This window comes from Salmo salar, chromosome 14 (genome assembly GCF_965601325.2).
Source record: "Salmo salar chromosome 14, fSalSal1, whole genome shotgun sequence".
In the NCBI taxonomy this organism is placed as follows: domain Eukaryota; kingdom Metazoa; phylum Chordata; class Actinopteri; order Salmoniformes; family Salmonidae; genus Salmo; species Salmo salar.
The window spans coordinates 75,019,982-75,042,147 of NC_138304.1; the positions used below are offsets into that span (position 1 = coordinate 75,019,982).

The 22,166-nt window shown below is 44.6% G+C and overlaps 1 protein-coding gene across 2 annotated transcripts in view; it reads left to right on the plus strand.

The window, feature by feature from the left end:
* LOC106569865 (zinc finger protein 516) overlaps window positions 1-20,463 on the plus strand; it is a 34,249-nt gene extending 13,786 nt beyond the window's left edge. For both annotated transcript variants that reach the window (XM_014141543.3, XM_082961194.1), the window contains exons 3-6: window positions 10,145-11,844; window positions 13,258-14,646; window positions 17,039-17,103; window positions 17,908-20,463. In XM_014141543.3, the coding sequence (XP_013997018.2) occupies window positions 10,341-11,844; window positions 13,258-14,646; window positions 17,039-17,103; window positions 17,908-17,958 (3,009 nt within the window). In that variant the 5' untranslated portion in view covers window positions 10,145-10,340 and the 3' untranslated portion in view covers window positions 17,959-20,463. The remainder of the gene's footprint in view (window positions 1-10,144; window positions 11,845-13,257; window positions 14,647-17,038; window positions 17,104-17,907) is intronic.
* Window positions 20,464-22,166: the final 1,703 nt, after the last annotated feature.

The window sequence follows — 22,166 nt, forward strand, 5'->3', positions numbered from 1 at the left end:
TGTCGATTGATGAGGGGAAAAAAACAATGTAATCAGTTTTAGAATAAGGCTGTAATGTAACAAAATTTTGAAAAAGTCAAGGGGTCTGAATTAGTGATGCACTTATATGACATTTTTGGCCGATATCATGACCAAAATTTTCCTTGCCAAAAAACCCCCGATACTGACAACGATAACCGATATTCTAAATTTTAGCGGCCTTTTAAGCATTCTAGTACAGTTAAATAGTTAACACACACACATGGACGCAGCGGTCTAAGGCACTGCATCTCAGTGCAAGAGGCGTCACTACAGTCCCTGGTTCGAATCTAGACTCTGTCACATCCGGCCGTGATTGGGAGTCCCATAGGGCGGCGCACAATTGGCCCAGCGTTGTCCGGGTTTAGCCGGGGTAGGCCGTCATTGTAAATAAGAATTTGTTCTTAGCTGACTTGCCTAGTTAAATAAAGGTTACACACACCACACTGACCCAAACATTATTTTGTTGGCATTTACATATGTCCACATTACCAATAAAACATAATCAAAACCTATTTCTTTCACTTACTTGCTGTGCTGTTTTGTTGTTCAGTCGTTTCATTCTCAACCAGGATTTCTATGGAACGCCATTTGGGTCTTTGCATGTCAAAAAAGATTTGATGTGTCAAATAAGCTTGTTGACCAATCAGGACTTGAATATGACTGCACGTCACATAATAATTTAACGCGTTCATACATTTTTTACTTAGTTATTACACATTGATTACACTATCACTCGTATTTCATATGTCACAACGATTCATCGATACGTATACTATGATGCTGGTCAAGTTGTCTAGCGCACCTACAGTGCTGGTCATAAAAAATGGATGCAAACAATGTTCTTCCCCAAAAACATAGCAAAACGACATAATCTGTTATTAAGCTAGCTAAACTAGTTGACTATATAGCTAGGTGTCATCATCTAAAATAACCCTAATTTATAAGACAGTTCTTATTTGATTAATGGTGGTCGGACACATCTATGTGAAGCTAGCCCCAATAAGGATTAGCCACAATAGTGGACTTTGCGATTAGCCTTCAAAATAAAGGTATGGCATAATTCTACTATGTGTATTCATTTGCATCAGTCAATGCCATACTTTTATTTTGAAGGCCATCTGCAAATTCCACTATTGTGCCTAATCCTTATTGTAGCTAGCTTCACAACACATAACCCAGTCTGGTCGAGCCTCACTAGCCAGATGAAGATATCTGGCTGCTTATAACATTAGCTTTGGGCAACAGGGTTAAGTAGCTGGCTAGCTATTTATTTTCATGAACTGAAGTTCAATTTTAATAGGTGAACAACAAGTGGCAACCTAGCTAATACTTACTCACAAGGATTCCTAAATCATTGTTAAGAATAATGAAAATGACTGCAGTTTCTACTGGTCATTGTTTTCAGGCAGGTTGTATTGGTGCTAGCTAGGTACCAAGCTAAAGCTAGCTACCCCAGAATTTGCGGTCAAACAAATGATTCTTTATTACCAATGCGGTATTGTAATCACATCGTTTGTGGCCGGTGTTTGCTCGTTTGCAGACTTTTTTGTACAGCTTTGACAGTGCTACTGCATCTTTTTAACACGCGAAGACCTAAACGGCGTTCCATAGTATGCATGTCGTGAAGCTAATAGCAGTGACGCTGTTACTGTGTAACTCCGTTAGTGCAACATCTGAAAAATAGCGCACTTGGTAGTGTGTACCGGTGCTCAACCAGTCGGCGAAAGCCAACAAAACCCACGACAAAGAACGGTTGATTGTCAAGGACAATGAATTCCATTATCTTGGCTTTAATGGGTTTCGCCTTTGAGTTGTCTTGCTGAAATGTTCTTTCTCTTTCAAATGATTGCTCGATCCACACAGCAGACATTGTAGGCTAGGTTAGTGATGCTGTGTTGAACGTGTAGCGCAACATTTTGCGTGGCGTCATTACGTCATGTACCTACGTTATATAGGTATGCACGGCAGCTTTGACATCTGTTTTTAACATCGGCGTTAAACTAGACATCGGACATCGATTCCTATATGTTCACTGATATATCGTCCATCCCTAGTCTGAATACTTTCCGAATGCACTGTATGTCCTCATATCCCAAGCTTTCTAATGCGACTAGCCCCTTTTTCCCTTGCCCCGCTACAAAGTTTCTCCCTGCAGGCGGTCACTGAGTCTGTGGTGCTAAAGGAGCTCCTTAAACTTGACCCCCAAAAACGTATTGCAGCCCCAATCATCGCCAAGCCTATCTCTGACGTTTTTTAACCTGCCTCTCTCCTCTGGGGAGGTTCCCATTGCTTGGAAGACAGCCACTTTACGTCCTTTATTTAAAGGGAGAGAGATCAAGCTGATCGTAACTGTTATAAGCCAATTACTTGGGAGTATGGCTAGACAGTACAATGTCCTTCTCTCAACACATCAAAGCTGCAGGCTAAGGTTAAATCTTGACTTGGTTTCCTCTATCGTAATCGCTCTTCTTTCACCCCAGCTGTCAAACTAACCCTGATTCAGATAACCATCCTACCCATGCTAGATTGCGGAGACATAATTTATAGATCGGCAGGTAAGGGTGCTCTCGAGGGCTAGATTTGCCACCAATGCTCCTTACTGCACTCTGTACTCCTCTGTAAACGGGTAATCTCTGTATATCGGACACAATACCCACTGGTTGATGCTTATTTATAAAACCCTCCTAGGCCTCACTCCCCCCTATCTGAGATACCTACTGCAGCCCTCATCCTCCACATACAACACCCGTTCTGCCAGGCACATTCTGTTAAAGGTCCCCAAAGCACACACATTCCTCTTTTCAGTTCGCTGCAGCTAGTGACAGGAAAACAGCTGCAAAAAACACTCAAACTGGACAGTTTTGTCTCCATTTCGTCATTCAAAGATTCAATCATGGACACTCTTACTGACAGTAGTGGCTGCTTCGCGTGATGTATTGTTGTCTCTATCTTCTTGCCTTTGTGCTGTTGCTTGCCAGTAGCATACCACCCTGCATTCCACTGCTGGCTTGCTTTTGACGCTAAGCAGGTTTAGTCCTGGATGGGAGACCAGATGCTACTGGAAGTGGTGTTTGAGGGCCAGTAGGAGGCACCCTTTCCTCTGGTCCAAAAAAATATCCCAATACCCCAGGGTAGTGATTGGGGATACTGCCCTCTGTAGGATGCTGTCATTTTGATGGGATGTGAAACAGGTGTCCTGACTCTCTGTGGACACAAACGATCCCATGGCACTTATTGTAAGAGTAGGGGTGTTAACCCTGGTGTTGTGGCTAAATTCCCAATCTATCCCTCATACTATTGCAGTCACCTAATCATCCCCAGTTTAGAATTGGCTCGTTCATCCCTTTCCCCTGTAACTATTCCCCAGGTCGTTGCTGTAAATGAGAATGTGTTCTCAGTCAACTTACCGGGTACAATAAATAAAATGTTTGTGTTGTGTTGCTACCATGTTGTTGTCGCTACCATGCTATGTTGTTGTCTTAGGTCTCTCTTTCTGCAGTGTTGTGGTGTCTCTCTTGTCGTGATGGGTGTTTTGTCCTATATTAAACGTTTTAATCCCAGCCCCCGTCCCCACAGGAGGCCTTTCGGTAGGCTGTCATTGTAAATAAGAAATTGTTCTTAACTGGCTTGCCTAGTTAAATAAAAAAGAAAAAAGAAATGTGCATTTTGCATGTGTTTTCTTCATTCCTTCACCTTCCGTGCTCAAGATCCCTCCCTGGTTTACCTCCAGCACATTGCAGCGGTGTAGCAGGCCTAGAATGTTAAAAGGCAGATCATTGAGCAGCTCATCACATGCTATCAAGGGTATTCCCTGTGTATTTGTTGTGTAACAGGGAGGGAGAGTTGAACAAGGAGGGCGATGGGAGTATGATGTGTGTTTGCTTTCTTTGCCTCCAAAATGCGCGCACACACACACACACACACACACACACACACACACACACACACACACACACACACACACACACACACACACACACACACACACACACACAGCGGCAGCAGCAGCATAACCACACCAGCTGCCGGAAGCCTTAAGGGCCAGACATGCTGTGTGTTTGCACGAGTGCACATTTGTCACCTCTTATGCCATAACTGAATGCTTAAACAAAGCATAAACATGAGACTTCATCCTATGTCTTACTCTTATTTTAACAATTACTTTCACCTTTTTTTGTGGGATATATTACTAGAACTTTTTTGTGGATTTGGGAGAGTGGTGTTATGGGAATGGTGACAAGACATCCTACCTCATATGTCTGTTTAGCTGATTGACATCTATAAACAGTATTTCTAACACTCCCATTGTGTGGAACACATCCATACAAAGTGAATTTATGTAACACATCTATACACAGCGTTTCTTACACAGCTGCACTGTTTTTCATACAAATGTACCAAGTGTTTCTTACCCGTCCGTATACACAGTGTTTGAGACACATCTACAGTATTTTCTTCAGTATTTCTTACGTACTGTATCTATCCATGACAGTGTTATGTCATTAAGCAGGATGTTAGACAATGTGTGTAACTTATCTACACACTGTTCTGACACATCTATAAACAGTGTTTTTTACCTAGACATAGTGTTTCATATATGTGTTTCTGACATGTTTCCACACAATATTTTCTTGCACGTCTACACACAGTGAGTCTGTGTTTCTTGCACATCTACACACAGCGAGTCTGTGTTTCTTGCACATCTACACACAGTGAGTCTGTGTTTCTTACACGTCTACACACAGTGAGTCTGTGTTTCTTCCACATCTACACACAGCGAGTCTGTGTTTCTTACACGTCTACACACAGTGAGTCTGTGTTTCTTACACGTCTACACACAGTGAGTCTGTGTTTCTTACACGTCTACACACAGTGAGTCTGTGTTTCTTGCACGTCTACACACAGTGAGTCTGTGTTTCTTACACGTCTACACACAGTGAGTCTGTGTTTCTTGCACGTCTACACACAGTGAGTCTGTGTTTCTTGCACGTCTACACACAGTGAGTCTGTGTTTCTTACACGTCTACACACAGCGAGTCTGTGTTTCTTCTCCTGTTTTGTCTGCTATTCTATACCTTCCACCTACAAAACAATCATGGTGAAACCTTGGGCTCCCGAGGGGCGCAGTGGTCTAAGACACTGCATCTTAGTGCAAGAGGTGTCACTGCAGTCCCTGGTTTGAATCCAGGCTGCATCACATCTGGCCATGATTGGGAGTCCCAATTGGGGACCAGGGTAGACTTATATCTCCCTCACTAACTTTAAGCATCAGCTGTCTGAGCAGCTTACCGATCGCTGCAGCTGTACACAGCCCATCTGTAAATCGCCCATCCAACTACCTACCTCATCCCCATATTGTTTTTATTTACTTTTTTTGTTGCTCTTTTCTACTTGCACATCATCATCTGCACATCTATCACTCCAGTGTTAATGTGCTAAATTGTAATTACTTCGCTACTATGGCCTATTTATTGCCTTACCTCCTTTCTCCATTTGCACACATTGTATATAGATATTTCTATTGTGTTATTGACTGTACTTTTGTTTATCCCATGTGTAACTCTGTGTTTATTGTCGCACTGCTTTGCTTTATCTTGGCCAGGTCGCAGTTGTAAATGAGAACTTGTTCTCAACTGGCCTACAAGGTTAAATAATGGTGAAAAAAATTAAAAAATAAGAATTTGTTTTAAACTGACTTGCCTAGTTAAATAAAGATAAAACAAAACATTTCTAACACTGGGATGCATTCACCCAATCCCAAATTGACCCCTACCCTCTATGAAACGAAACAATTAGATAGGTGTAAGCAATATCATAATAACTGCACCTTGCCCTTTGATAAACTCACAGGAATGTTCACCTCATTGTGTATGCCTATCCAATCCTTACAGATCTCGGAGGGAGTAGGGCAGAGTTTCCCAAACTCACCCAAGGGGTGCACGTTTTGGTTTTTGCCCTAACACTACACAGCTGATTCAAATGATCAAAGGTTGATGTTTAGTTGATTATTTGAATCAGCTGTGTAGTGCTAGGGCAAAAACCAAAACGTGCACCCCTTTGGGTCCCGAGGACCGAGTTTGGGAAACCCTGGAGTAGGGGGCTAGAGGTTGATTTGGGATTGGGCAAAACACTCATTTGGAACACTGACCGAAGCACACTGTATAGAATAACATTAGCATAGGAACTGTCACATGCTAGCACTAGTGGCTACGTTGGCACAGTTTGCGGTTGGTTGAGAGAGCATATGTGGATGACTTCATCACGTACTCACATACTCAGACATGGGTACACTGGTGCGTGCACACAGCCACACACATACATGTATTCACTTACTGTCGCTCTCTTTCTCTCACTCACCACACACACACACACACATACACAGGCTCTTAGCTCAGCAGCAGAGCCCTGGCCATGGGGAGTTTGTGCTGAGCTGGTTTGGACGTGAGTACAGCTGACTGGACATGGCTATTCATCTGTCAAAGAAAAGAGGGGGAGAAAAAAAGAGAGAGGGTCTGTAAAGAACAAATTCAGCCCAGAGCAACATGTTTGGCTATCTGCGCCTGTGTGTGTATCCTCCATCGGTTTATCCTGTTTTTTGTTCCTGTTGTGTGTGTGTGTGTGTGTGTGTGTGTGTGTGTGTGTGTGTGTGTGTGTGTGTGTGTGTGTGTGTGTGTGTGTGTGTGTGTGTGTGTGTGTGTCTAAAGCATCACACTTCCAGTATTTTTTTATTGAATGTGTTATCTAGCTAAGCTATAGCCTATATCAGGGTTCTCCAACCCTGTTCCTGGAGAACTACCCTGCTGTAGGTTTTCGCTCCAACCCCAGTTGTAACTAACCTGATTCAGCTTATCAACCAGCTAATTATTAGAATCAGGTGTACAAGATTAGGGTTGGAGTGAAAACCTACAGGAGGGTAGCTCTCCAGGGACAGGGTTGGAAACCCCTAGCCTATGTTGCCTTCCTTCATGTAGACCAATTGAGGGAACACTGCCCCTCTCATCTTCAATAGAACTTACCTCTTTGAAAGGTTCAACATAGAGTTAATAGATCACTTACATTTGTTTTGAATTGTAAATACTGCAGATTGTACTTTTTGCCCATAGTTTCTATTGGCATGTTGTCTATTGCACAAATCAATGATCATTCAAGATCATGGTCTTCTGTATTAGGCCCATTTCTGTTTAGTTTGGGCTTTTGAAGAACACAGAGATTCATACGAACAGTGACTAATAAAGGAACAGCCAGAGGTCAGAGGTCAGAACACACATCACACTCTGTCAGAAGCCTTCTCACTAAATGACACAGCATGTGTTTAAATCCCCTCAAAGAAAGCCTTTTTTGTTTTGTGTGTGTGTGTTTGTGGGTGTTTGAGTGTGTGTGTGTGTGTGTTTGTGGGTGTTTGAGTGTGTGTGTGTGTTCTATTCAGGAAGGTTTGGTGGAGTTGTTTAGTTTCTAAGTATGTCTAGATGTCTGTCTTACATTTCTGTAGCTTGTTCTCATTGGTCCAAAATGATGGGAGCACTATGCCGAATTGAATTTGAGAGTTTCAAAAAAGATGAAGTAATTAGGCTAGTCGAGGTTGCTATATGGATTTTTAAGATCCATGACCTGACAATTCCCTCAAGAGTGCCTAGTTGGAAATACTACATACACACACTCGTTATGTTATTTTATCCTCGTGGGGACCTAAATGTATTTCCATTCAAAATCCTATTTTCTCTAACACCTAACCCGTAACCCTAAACCTAACCCCTTACCCTAACCATAATTCTAATCCTAATTGTAAACCTAAACCTTAACCTAAAGCTTAAAATAGCATTTGTCCTCATGGGGACGTGGGAAATGTCCCGACGAGGGAGAACTCTTCTTGTTTTACGATACTTGTGTGGACTTTTGGGGATTTTAGGTCCCCACAAGGGTAGAAGAACCAACACACACAGGACTGATGGCCTCCACTACCATCTGTTGCCTCCTTTCGCTCTGACATCATCCCACCATCCCCCTATTGTGTTAACCCCTCATCACCCGGCCTTCACCTTAACCTCTTAATTACCACTAACCACCCCCCTCCCTGTCCCCCCCACCCAGAGACACTGTGCCACTCGGCCCGTGCACTAATCTGTCAGCGTCTGCCCTCTTAACACCTGCCGCCACACTCGTCTAACTCAACTCCCATTCTGGAGCCCACGCCAGTTTCTTCTCTATTTCGCTGGTAGAGCACAAACAGCGAAAAGCCCAAAGTGGCGCGCACAAACACACATACTGAGACTCACACACATGAACGCATGCACGCACAGGCACACACACATACATGCACGCACACGGTCTCTTTTGTCATCGTCCCCCCCAACTCCACTGCCCTCCCACCCCCAGACATCTTTTGCAGGGCGCTGATGTGTAGGGCGCTGGGCCCATTGTCCAACAATGGCCACCGTAGGACCCCAAAGACCCCCTGGTGATAGGTGGAGAGCGAGACGTGAGGAAATGTGACAGTTCTGGTGCAGCTGACACAGTGATGTTTCTTTCCCGCGGCTGCCTGCCCTGCGTTGGCTATAAGAGAGCCTGGGCACTTTTCTCACTGTTGTAGTTTTCGAGAAGGAAACCAACATCTTCTGCTGTGGTCTGGAAACCACCTCCCTGTTGCCAATTACTTGGCTGTAATGGAGGTGTGTATATCATCCACAAAAATAAAAAACAGCTTGGAACCGATGCCCCTTCACAAAGATAAATACTTCTCTTTGACATGAATAATAATTTTTCTGAAGATGTTTGATATAGGAACACATTTTGTTTTATTTGACTTTAGGGTATCTATTGTGCTGGAGGTTGATTACGAAAACAGGTTTATCATATATTCTCGTGATTATACTGACGCCCCCTGCCCCTTTTCATTATTTTTTATCTTTGCTTTTCTCTCAGGGTGTCTTGTAGGAGTGAGGTTAACTACTGTTTGTTGATGATGGCACATTTAGTCATTTCCCTTCATATTACTACCACTCTCAATGTGACCTTGGCATTCACTGTCAGTATTGGGATTGTGTGAGTGTGTGTGTATGTGTGTGTGAGTCTCAGTCTGCGTGTGTGTGTGTGTGTGTGTGTGTGTGTGTATGTGTGTGTGAGTCTCAGTCTGCGTGTGTGTGTGTGTGTGTGTGTGTGTGTGTGTGTGTGTGTGTGTGTGTGTGTGTGTGTGTGTGTGTGTGTGTGTGTGTGTGTGTGTGTGTGTGTGTGTGTGTGTGTGTGTGTGTGTGTGTGTGTGTGTGTGTGTGTATGAGATGGAGAGAAATAAATGTAGTTTGTTGATAATGGTGTATTGATGGGGTTTGGAATGGACTGGCCCTGAGGTCTCATCCTGACTGGTCAGGACTGAATGCACCTCTTCATGCTTCACTAAACACACTCAATTAAGGCATGGGAAACAGAGAACACGAGCGCACACACACACACACACACACACACACACACACACACACACACACACACACACACACACACACACACACACACTTTCAGTATAAGCTTCTTTTAAGGACAACTGTCAATCATCCTGTTCGGGACAATAGCCATTCCAAAATCAGTGTCATGCAAATTCTCTCCCTCTCCTCTTTCTTACACACACTGTTACATTTATAAAACTGAAATATGCACAGACGTAACACCCTCTTACATTGTGACAGTGAAACATACACAGTGAGAAACGGACTATGTAGAAAGTAAGATTTTGAGTAATAATGCTCATACTTAAACACGTTGCACTGGGGAACAGTGGGAGAAGCTCTTTCAAATGATTGCAAACTGTGTTTAGGGTGTGGTAAAAATGATTTTTATTAACTGAGCATACCAGGGAACGGGATGTGTATTTTCTATTTATTAGCAACTATCATTCTAAAGAGGCTAGTCTTTTAAACAAAGTTGCTTTGTTGTTGATGACTGCGGCATGATAGCATTTCCTCTCTGCTTGACCTCCTGGTGACTGTGCCAACTGGGTTCTTTCTGTCTCTGTCTGTCTCTGGGTTGAAAATATAGCCTACCAGATGTCAGTTACTGCATTGGTTGTGTGATTATCATATCACCTATTATTACATTCTAAATGTTTTCTAATCCTTTTTTCTTGTTGTTTTTTCAGGTATTTTTCAATGATCATCTCTTCAGTCTTAATGATGGTTAAAGACAATCCCTCCAACAACAGAAGTAAAGCAACATCTACAAACATGTCCCCCATCGCAATTTCTATGAGAACCTTATGACTTTGGAACGCACGGGTCAGTTTTCTTCATCAGGGATCAACAGACACTTGAGCTACCACAGCCCTGGGGCCGGAAATGGAGGTGGAGCCGAAGCAGGAGCAGGCGGACCAAAGCAAGGCCGACGCTGTCAAGAGTGACCAGGAGGAGAACGATGCGACGGCCTCTGGCCACACCTGTGGCCTCTGTGGACGGGGCTTCCCTCTCCTGAGCTCGCTGTCCCAGCACATGCGCAGGCACACTGGGGAGAAGCCCTACAAGTGTCCCTACTGTGAACACCGGGCTGCTCAGAAGGGCAGCCTGAAAGCCCACATCCGCAGCCACAAGCTGGGCCTGCTCAGCCGGAGCCTGGGCAAGTTTGACAGTGAGGAGGGGGTTGGGGAGCAAGGACAAACACAGTGGGACCCTAAGAAACTGGATAGTCCCGCCGACAACCTCGCCAATGGCACCTCGGCTAAGAAGCACAAAGTCAACGGCAAGACAAAAAATAAAAGCTCCAAGAAGAAAGGCGAAGAAGCAGTCGTCCAGGATGACGGCAAGGAGGACGAGCCGCAAACCACGACTGAGGGCGACTCACTTCTGGGAGGGACCTTCTGGGTGGACAATGGGGACGGTGCGGGTTCCTTTCCCTGCGGCTCTTGCAGCCAGGTCTTCCCCCAGGCCCTGCTCCTCAAGGCCCACATGAAGAAGCACCGTGGCTCCCTGGACCACGGTTGCCGCATCTGCGGCCGGCACTTCCGCCAGGCCTGGTTCCTCCAGAGCCACATGCGGATTCATCGGGCCAAGAGCCAGCTGCGGGGTGGGAGTGGCGACAGCAGCGAGTCCCAGACCACCCTCAATGGGGTCCCCCGGAAGCCGGCGTCCCTGGTGAACGATGACTGTCTCTACGAGCTGTGTGCCGGCTGCGGCAACTTCTTCTACGACCGCAAGACCCTCCGGCTGCACGAGAGGGTCCACAAGCAGAGCCACACCCCCAGCAAGCCGCCGCAGCAAGACCCCGACAACAGCTCGCCGTCACCTGCCGCCAAGAGGCGCTTCCTGGAATGCCTTAACCTCAGGGCATCCGGGGCTGGAGAGGCAGCTATGGAGGGGAGTCTTGGAAGACGGATCCCCGAGCTGGACCCGGTATGCAGTTACCAGGCCTGGCAGTTGGTCACCAGAGGGTGTGTGGTGGAGGTGACAGATAAAAGCCTAGGCTGGGAGGAGAGGCTGGTGGATGGCGAGGTGGCGTTTGCCCGGGAGAAGGGCGAGTATGTGCCTCTGAAACAGGAGAAGCGGAAGAGGCAGCTGGACTCCTCCCAAAGCAAGAAGAAGAAAGGGGCCCAGGATGTTGTCATTAATGGTGGCAGCGGTGGGATCTCCCACCAGCAGGGTGACAGTAGAAATAGCCGCACCTTATTGAATGGGCTCAGCCCAGAGACGTTTGGGATATTGCAGAAAAAGAAGGTGAAAGATGGTCATCAGTCCAGCAAGCAAGCCACTAAATCAAACTCTGCCAGTCAGCCCAGCACACCAAGACAAGAATATTCTCTATCTTCCTCTTCCATAAAGAGGAATAGTATCAAGGACCCAACCTGTGAAGGTAAGACAAAAAAACACCTAGATTAGCAACAAGAATTTGATTTTCTTTAAATGACATGACAAAAGGCATCTTGGTCGTATTCACACTTAAAATCCTGATTGAAAAGGGAACATTTTGGAGGGCAAAGACTGCCACTACAGCAATAACAACGAAAGAATATCCCCCAAAGTTCAGACATTACCATACCAAATTCCATTCCCATACTATATTCTTTGATGTAAATCATAGTTTTCAGAGTGATTCAGTCATGTTTGTTTTGGTTTCTATTGCTACTCAGTCCTGAGTTATGGTCAATCTATTTTCACATGGTAAAAGGGAGACCTCACCTCATGTGTTGATTCATCAATTTACACATCTTAGCATAACTAAACGCCTCTGTGTATGTGGGTACGTCTCTACCGAGCTGTAGCACACTTAGCATAGTAGACTGCAGATTGAGAAGTATGTAGCACACTTAGCATAGTAGACTGCAGATTGAGAAGTATGTAGCACACTTAGCATAGTAGACTGCAGATTGAGAAGTATGTAGCACACTTAGCATAGTAGACTGCAGATTGAGAAGTATGTCAAACAGGGACCTGTCCTTATGTTATGGTTTAATTGTCTGTATTCTTTTACATCAAGTGATTATTGGAGACAAGTCTGAAAAGGGATGCTGCTTTGACTGTTAAACTCTGTGATAGGATAATAAATGGTTCCCTTCCGAGTCCTCTAGATAACAGTACTAACCAAGAACCGTAAGTACATGGTAAATATGCCCATATCGAGCAACTCAGAAGTTTGTAATAGGCTTTTAATGTTTGAAATTGCACTCATGACATTGACAAGCAAAAGTGATAGATATAATTATGAATTCTGTAGCACTTTTAGTTCAGTCTTCCAGTTAAAAGCTGGTCTTCAGTTGCCATGGAGCAGTAGTCATACAGGTAAAATGTGTGTTTGGCAGTTGCCTTTTGGTTGCCACTGCAAATTAAATGGTGTTATGGCACCGTCGTGTGGCATGGATTGCCCATTACACCCTTCATCCTACATAAAGAAATATGAAAGGCCTTTACATCTGGTACTTTGCTAAATGAGGCATAACCATTCAGGTATGAAGGTACCATTCATATAGCTTGACATTTGTTTATTAATGTTTTCTGGAATATTCTGTATGACTTCCTTAAACCTTAAAAGGTATGTTGGATGTGAACACAGTTGAATTTAGCATATATGGTAAATAGTTTAGTTGTTAGGGTAAATGACTGAAAAAGGACTAATGGAGAGTAGCATGACAATGTCCTCCTTTCTCATCCACGTGTTTGTTAAATCATGTTAGCACTTATTAAATCTTCATACTTTGCTGAAGCTCATTTTCTTAAAATGTCTGTTTTTCAATATGAGCTTAGTCTACCTGTACTCTGCAATCCACAGATACCAAGCCATACTTCTGCGAGCACTGTGACTTCCACACCAGTGACCCCTCTTCCTTCACATCCCACATGCACAAGCAGCACAAGGACGTCAGGGATGCACATCATCACATACTGGGAGCTATTATGGAAGACCCGAGCCACGGCGCTCCCAAGGCCTCAGGTTATGTGGAATATCTCCGGCTGAAGAGCACACTGCTCAGCCAGCCCTACACAAATCCCTACGTCTGTCCTCCTGGCGAGGAGAGGGCGGCATCGAGCTGCCAGTCAGAGAAGTCGAGGAGCCTAAAAGTCAAAGGGCAATCCTCTCAGGATGCCATCATCTACGCCAGCCTCCTCAACCTGTCTGCACCGCCCGAGGGCCAGGAGGAGGATGGCGGTGTGAACCCTGTGGCAGCAGCGTCTGAGGGTAAGCTGGTCAGACACCAGTGTCCGTTCTGCGCCCACACAACCCATTACCTGGAGGTGCTGTGGATCCACCAGCGTGTGGCCCACAGGGTGGATAGTGGCAGCTCCCTGGCCCCCAAGTGGGCTCCCTACGTCACTGGCTTCAAGGGCCCCAAGGCTGCTGGACGGCGCACGGGGCCTCCGCCTTTTCTGGAGGGCAAAGACTGCCCGGCACTCTCAGTCCCCCGGGCCCAGCGCACACAAGCCCCAGGTTCCACCGCCACACAACCTTCAGGTGGAGGCACCAAGAGGCCAAAGACCCACACAAGCAGCACAACTACTACTTCCCAGCCCAACACCAGCCAGGCCATGGTGTCAGCGTCGCGTACCTCCACAAGGTCTCCCCCTGGTGGTGGGAAGTCACTCCTACCTCAAAAAAAGAAGTCGAGCCGCCCAACCCATACGGAGGAGGTGGCAAATAAGAGCGTCCGATCTAAAACGAAAGCCCACCCCAAAGCTCCTGCCGCCACCACCACCGCCTCAACCAGCATTCAAGGCTTCTCCCAGCAGTCGACAAGCAGCCCCAAAACCGGACATTATCGGGCGGCTGCCGAGGGAAGCCTGCTTCCACAAGAGGGCCTCGGCTTTATTCTCGCCAGGAACCATGGCAGGGCCGACCGCGCGCCCCATCTTACCCCAGACAGAACTCACCTCCACCCCCAGCCCCATCCACACCCACACAGCCATCCACAGGATCCACCTGCAGCCCTGAAAGGTCAAGACCTTTGGTCAGTCACAAACATGTTTGGGGCGCAGGGCAGCAGCGGGTACCTGGCACACACCACCCTCCTCGGCCACGGGAAGAGGGAGTCCACTGCTGGGGACAGCAGAGACACCCCGATGGACATGGGCATCCTGGGTCTGTTGAAGAACTACAACCCCCACGACCTGGCAGCTCTCTACCAGCACTGGGGCTTTGTAGATCCCAGGCTTGACCCACAAGGTAAGGAGGGATTGAGTGTTGGGTAATGTAGTCCATTAATTGGCAGTGAAAATGGTTTTATAATGTTCACCACAGCCCTACATAATTTAGCATGTACACAGACACACTGAGAGGGAGAGAAAGATAGACAGACATTCACAAAACTGACCATGTCCTTTACACTGTACACTAAGGTCATTTTGAGAGTAGCAACTCTAACCTGCAGCTTGTCGTCGTAGATATCATCATCGTCCTCTTTAGCCCTTTGAGTCACATTTAATAACGTGACCTTTAAAAATATTTATATATATTTGTCCTCCACCTTTTCTCTTTTTCTATGAGTGTTTTGGCATGAATGCTAATAGCTTGGGGAAACATGTTTACCAAGGCCGACAGAAGGACATGTTTCTGCCGGTGATAGTACCAGTCAAGGAATAGGTCTCTGTCTAGTGTTGACCTGTGTGTAGGTCCGGGGGGGGGGGGGGGTGGGGGTGTGTGTGTGTGTGTGTGTGTGTGTGTGTGGTGTGTGTGTGTGTGTGTGTGTGTGTGTGTGTGTGTGTGTGTGTGTGTGTGTGTGTGTGGTGTCAGTATGTGCATGCATGGATCACAGTGACACAGATGGGCAGGGGGCACCCAGTGCTGTGTGACAAGGATAAGGGTGTGTGTGTGTGTGTGTGTGTGTGTGTGTGTGTGTGTGTGTGTGTGTGTGTGTGTGTGTGTGTGTGTGTGTGTGTGTGTGTGTGTGTGTGTGTGCGTGCGTGTCTGAGAGAGAGAAAGAGAGAATGATAGAGGTGGCAAGTCCACACACAGTAAATTCCATGGCCAGGACATCAGAGAGACCTGACACAATTGGAGTGACAGCGGGGGAAAGCTCAGCAAGCAAGTACAGGGAAAGACAGGGAAAAACAGGCAGTGAAAGAGTGACCTAGTGAGAGAGATATACAGACATAGAGAGAGAGAAAGAGCGAGAGGAGTACACCTGACATGTGACACGGGAGCGCTGGCCAAGGGCACATCAAAGAGGCCCGGCAATTTAATTTGCAGTAATTTATACGCTACTTCCCAGGCAGCCAGGGGGTGGGTCAGGGCTGTCGGAGGCACACCACCACGATTTGGTACGAAAGTTGCCATCCACTGCCCTGAAGGAAGCTCCACCCCGCCATCTTAATGGCACATCAGATGTACTAATGAGCCCTGTACTTTGTGGCTTAGGTGTTCTAGCGGTTGGTGTCGCCGCTTCCAGCACACATGTATACCTGTGTCTGCGCGGATTCAAATCTGACCCACAGCCCCTTGACACTGACTTCTATTCTTTCCACGCTATCACGATATGACTTAATTCTGTTCAATACAAATCTGGAAGAAAAACACAATGAACTAGCTAGCCAGCTACTTTTTTTGCATAATACATCCCCGCTGCACAGTGCCGGTGTGTAAAGATTGGATAAGGTAAAATAGTGTGAGATAATTGTCACTATTTTCATGAATGGAACAGGTTAGCTACTTATCAAACACTGCAATTAGAGCTAGCTGGCTCGCTGTCTGTAACATACTGTAGCAGGTCAGCTGCAATGATGGTCAGCTAGCTAGCTAGCATTTCCTTCATAAATGAAGTAAACTACCTAGCTAGCTATCAACCTAGAAAAATAGAGGCAAGAGACTGGTGTTGAACTACCAGACAGCTTTGTTTATAAACATCCTGATTTGGTCTATACTCATTCACTCCCCCAAATTCCAAATAATTGGATTTGTGCAAGCATAGGCTGAATGGCCTGGTGCGAGTACAGATTTGCATACGCACACTAATGATGAAAAACCATCAAAAAAGTAATTTACATTTCTTTACGAAGATTTTTTTTTGTGTGTGTGTTTGCATGCCTGTCTGCCCTTGTATATGATTTTGTCCTTGGATGGCAGTCCTTCAACTTTGAACAAACACATTTGCTTGTGACACTGACCTGTGAAATGTTTTATACATTATTAATCAGATGTCAGTTATGGGGATGTAATTGGTGTTTGGCCACCAGCACAATGACCATTGGTCCTCTGTAGCTCAGTTGGTAGAGCATGGCGCTTGCAAAGCTGAGATAGTGGGTTTGATTCCCGCGACCACCCATACGTAAAACGTATGCACGCATGACTATAAGTCGCTTTGGATAAAAGTGTCTGCTAAATGGCGTATATTATAATTTGACCACAATTCAATGGGAGACCAAAAAATAGAACAAGCAGAAAAGCCATCACTTTTTCCCCTGCATGTCACTCCAAGGCAATATTACCCCGAAATCCAAACGGAATATTGCCCTAGAAATATAGAACAGTACCTTAACTGATGGTTATATTATCAGGTTCAGTTTTTTGGTTGTGAAGGTCTTGGGATTCTAAAGTGTTGCTCTGTCTCTTGTTTCTACAGGGATACTGCAGTACAACGGACATTTTGAAAATGAAGTCCATTCCTCCACAGACGCCTCCAAACAAGTATGGTACTTTCCTTGTTTGGGTTTTGTTTTGCTGTGACCGTTCCCCCCCTTATAATTCCTCACCTGTGCCAGAGTCTGGTTGAGTGCTAATGCTCCCCTATATGCCCCCTGGCCCAATTTATCTATCTGGCTTTCAGCTATCGGATAGGATTCAATGCATAGAAATAGAATCTGTCTCCTTACTGTCTGTGCTTCTTTTATATGTGTTTTCTCTCTCATTGCATTCCCCCTATCCTGTCAATAACAAAATACTAAAAGGTATTTAGACCTTTAAAAAAAATCTCTCGCCACTCCTTTCTGCTCCCAGCTCCGAGAATCCAAAAGAGAAATCAGTGTTTGAAACACTAAAGGCGAGGCAGTGATACTTGGGCGTCTGTGTCAGACGGCTCTTTCTCTGCTTGGTACGAGGAGCTGACAGGAAAACAACAAATAAAAACCTCTTGACGTCCCCCTCGGGGTAAACAGTCGTGCGTCTCCATATGGCATGTCAACATCCTGCCAATCATGACCACACGCAGGCCCTCCTGGACACTCTCTACCTGCCTGTCTGTTCTCTTTACTTTCTTCTTCTTCTGTTGCCTTTGTAACGCGTGAGACGTGAGGACACACTGACACACACCGAAAGATGAACTCACGCACTCTCGCACAAACTGACATTTTTGCACATTCAGAAACACACGGTCGGAGTTATACTTGCACGCACACAAATACACTCATAGAAAGACAACGGACACTCAGCAACACGCACACACACAAACGTGTGATCTGACTCCATTTTGCTCCTTGTCTGTGTCCTCTGTAGGTGATCGGCTGTTCTGCTACTTCAACAGCCTCTCTCAGGAAGGGGACATGAAAACGCCACATGCCCTGAAAACTCGACTTCCCAAAATGCACAATTGCAAGATGAAAGGCCTGCAGTCTCTCACAGGAACGAAGCCATGACTACAGGAGCTCTTCACTTTAGGGGCCCAATTGTCTCAAGGGACACTCTTTGTTTACAACTAACTAACTAATCCACCCGGACTAAACAAGTTACCATAACATGTGGACGTGACAGAGTGGAAATTCTTCCCCAACTGGAGTGTAAACTCAACCATCTGCACTGTAACTCAACAAGCACCGTCAATACGTCGGACCCAGAAAGGCCAAGGCATTTCTGCATTCAGAGCGACAGAACTTCTCAGGAAGGCAGTAGCGATGCACTGAACCATCTGCTACATCACACACTGGGCTTGGATGACAGGAGGTTGGTGGCACCTTAATTGAGATGGACTGGTTCGTGGTAATGGCTGGAGCAGTATAAGTGAAATGGTATCAAATGCATCAAATACATGATTACCATGTGTTTGATGCCATTCTGTTCGCTCCGCTCCAGTCATTATTATGAGCTGTCCTCCCCTCAGCAGCCTCCACTAGCTTAGATGTTTATGTGGTGAAAGTATACTGATCTAGAGATGGTGCAGTTGTTTAGCTCGTGATGATTGAGGTCAGGTTGGGTTAGGTAACTGATCCTAAATCAGTTGTTAAAGGGCAGGATCCCCCAGGATGTTTTATGTCAACTTTAAACCCTTTAAATCCATGTCAGAGAAAAAAAGAAAAGACTGAAACTTTCATGTTATAGCCCTCCAGAGAATTGTTAGAAAATAGTGAAGTAATCGGATTGGTATGTGTATTTACTGTGAATGTGTGTTAGTGTTTTAGTCATCTGTTTATTTGAGCTTTTGACGCTTTTTTGTGGTATTTGGAAACGGTTTGAATTGGTCAAGTCAGCCAGCTCACACAAGCAAAGTTACCACCTACCTTTAAAGCTGGAATCCTTAATGGTGAAACAGCCACGTCCGTTTGTGATATTACAACAGCAAAGAAGTTTTCCCTCGGACATCATTGCGCGATGCTCCCCAGGCTGTGCTTCGTCCCCCCAAAAATACAACTATAACAAAGGATGTGGGGCGGACAGCGGCGCGCCCCACTGATTATTCCATCTTTAAGCAACAATAATTAAGCAGCTGTTTGTGACTTACTAGCCATCTCCAGCCATGTTTACGTGAACAACAAGCATGCTAGACTCTGCTGACCTGGGATGTAGTGGAGGGTAAATGCACGTAAACGTCGGCAGGTAGCCTCGGCAGGTAGCCTCGAGGTTAGACTGTTGGGCCAGTAACGGGACGCAAGCAGAGAGAGGTTAGTACAAACTTGGGGTCGGGGCCCTATGTGGCGTCCCCTGACAAAATCTGTACTAATCTTATTAAACAAATTTAAAAGCAAAAAATATATTGTTCAATATTTCCCTATGTCCTACCTTCCCTATAGGCCTACATTAAAATGCCATCAAAATGCAAACAATACAGTAATAAAAATATCATACGTTATAGTTTATATAGGTGGTTGTTCGTCTTATCTCGATCGCCCACTGGAGTTCATAGTTTAACCATCTTTTTTTACCTCTACATCACAGCTTCTGAATAGCACCTAGATGGAGTATGTATGTTCTATTTTAGTTCTGTTGCGTTAAGTCTGTATGTCCACTCAAGTTGATATCCCAACGTTGAAAGACTGGCTTCTCCGTGTTGAACTGAAAGAGATTCCATCGCTAGGGAACACTGACGATGCGGAACACGTTTCTCAGACCTCAGAAAATGGTGTTCTGTTGAGATAATTCCACGTGCCAGGCCATCTGATCCAGTTGGAACTGAAAATGAATCCAGAATGAATGGAAAAGAAAAGCACTATGTAACTTACAGATTGGCAGTGCTTCATACATATAGTTGGATCGACACAACCAATGGTTGTGAACTTGAACAGAAGGCCACTTTTGAGGTTTGAGAACAGAAAATGTCCCATAGAAGGTAGATGTGCAGTTTGATGAAAATCACTACTCTTCATTGAGGAGGATTGTGGGTTCGGTCTTGGTTTGTCTGTGTTTAGTTTCTTTTTGCAGTGTTTTATTTTGGTGTTTTGCTGAATCACTGGATATCTCTGTCTTAGAAATGGCTTCTGCTGTGTTTTACAGTTATTTTAGCTGCCCACAAGGAAAGAAAGCCATGTTAAACAGTACCAATCTGATGTTATTACTACGTTATTTATTGAATTGTAGATGATAGTTATCCACCTTGATCGATTGTTGTATGTAAAATAAAAATAGATATAAAATTCATGATTTGAAGTCAGAATTATAAAACAGTAAACTTTTGTAATAAGAAAAATGTGGTGCTTAGAGGGACGTATTTCTCAGAATGCTTCATGTTTGCTAATGGCAAGTGTTCAGATATTATTTTAGGACTTTAGATGATGGGGTTGTATTTTCAAAGTATTTCTATTGCATAATACCTGTTAGTACAAATAAAACTTGATATATTTACATGGGCATGGTTTTGGTCATTTTGTTATCCTTGAGGCTTTTTCATCAGCCTTTGAGGTGATATGTTTATGACAAAACACACATGATTGTGATTATGTAACATGAAAAGTTAATCCAATAATTGTTTAACAGGGCTTAGTAAAGCCCTTACACCAATTATTATTTGTAATTTATCTGTTTTATTAGAAAGTAAAAAGTGTTACCAAGCAATATGGAAGGAATTTGACATTCCTTTTTTGAGAGGAGAATCCAGGTGTACAAAACATTAGGGACACCTTCCTAAATTGAGTTGCACCTCCTTTTGCCCTCAGAACAGCCTCAATTTGTCGCGGTATGGACTCTACAAGGTGTCAAAAGTGTTCTGAAGGGATGCTGGCCCATGTTGACTCCAATGCTTCCCATAGTTGTCAAGTTGGCTGGATGTTCTTTGGGATGTGGACCTTTCTTGATACACACAGGAAACTGTTGAGCGTGAAAAATGCAGCAGCGTTGCAGTTCTTGACACACTAAAACCGGTGCGCCTGGCACATACTACCGTACCCCGTTCAAAGGCACTGAAATCTTTAGATTTTCCCATTCACCCTCTGAATGGCACACATACAATCCATGTCTCAAGGCTTAAAAATCCCTCTTTAACTTGTCTCCTCCCCTTCATCTACACTAATTCAAGTGGCTATAACAATTGACATCAATAAGGGATCATAGCTTTCACCTGGTAAGTCTATGTAAAGGATCTACGCATAATACTCTGTAATGTCAAAGTAAAAAATAAGTCATCAAAAATAAATGAATGGAAAATAAAATGAATATGTTTTGATTAGATAAGTATTCAACCCCCTGAGTCAATACATGTTACAATCACCTTTGGCAATGATTACTGCTGTGAGTCTTTCTGGGTAAGTCTCCAAGTGCTTTGCAAAAAAAATAATTCCTCAAGCTCTGTCAAGTTGGTTTTTGATCATTGCTAGACAGCCATTTTCAAGTCTTGCCATAGATTTTCAAGATGATTTTAAGTCAAAACTGTATCTTGGCCACTCAGGAACATTCAATTTCGTCTTGGTAAGTAACCAGTGTACATTTGGCCATGAAGCAGTCTGAACTAGGTTTTCCTCAAGGACTTTGCCTGTGCTTAGCTCTATTCCTTTTCATTGTATCCTAAAAAACTCCCTAGTCCTTGCCAATGACAAGCATACCCATAACATGGGCTCCCAACTGGAGAAGCAGTCTAAGGCACTTCATCTCAGTGCTAGAGGCGTCACTACAGACCCTGGTTCGATCCCGGGCTGTATCACAACTGGCCGTGATCGGGAGTCCCATAGGCACAATAGGCTCAGCGGTGTCCGGGTTAGGGGAGGGCATCATTGTAAATAATTATTTGTTTTTAACTGACTTGATTTATCAAGTTTAAATCAAATAAAATAACATGATGCAGCCGCCACCATGCTTGAAAATATGAAGAGTGGTATTCAGTGACGTGTTTTGTTGGATTTCCCCCAAACACAATGCTTTGTATTTAAGAAAAAAAATGCATTTCTTTCCACATTTTTTGAAGTATTAATTTAGTGCCTTATTGCAAACATGATGCATGTTTTGGAATATTTTTTGTCGGTATAGGCTTACTTTTTTCACTGTCATTTAGGTTAATATTGTAACTACAATGTTGATCCATCCTCAGCCATTAAACTCTTTATTAACTGGTTTAC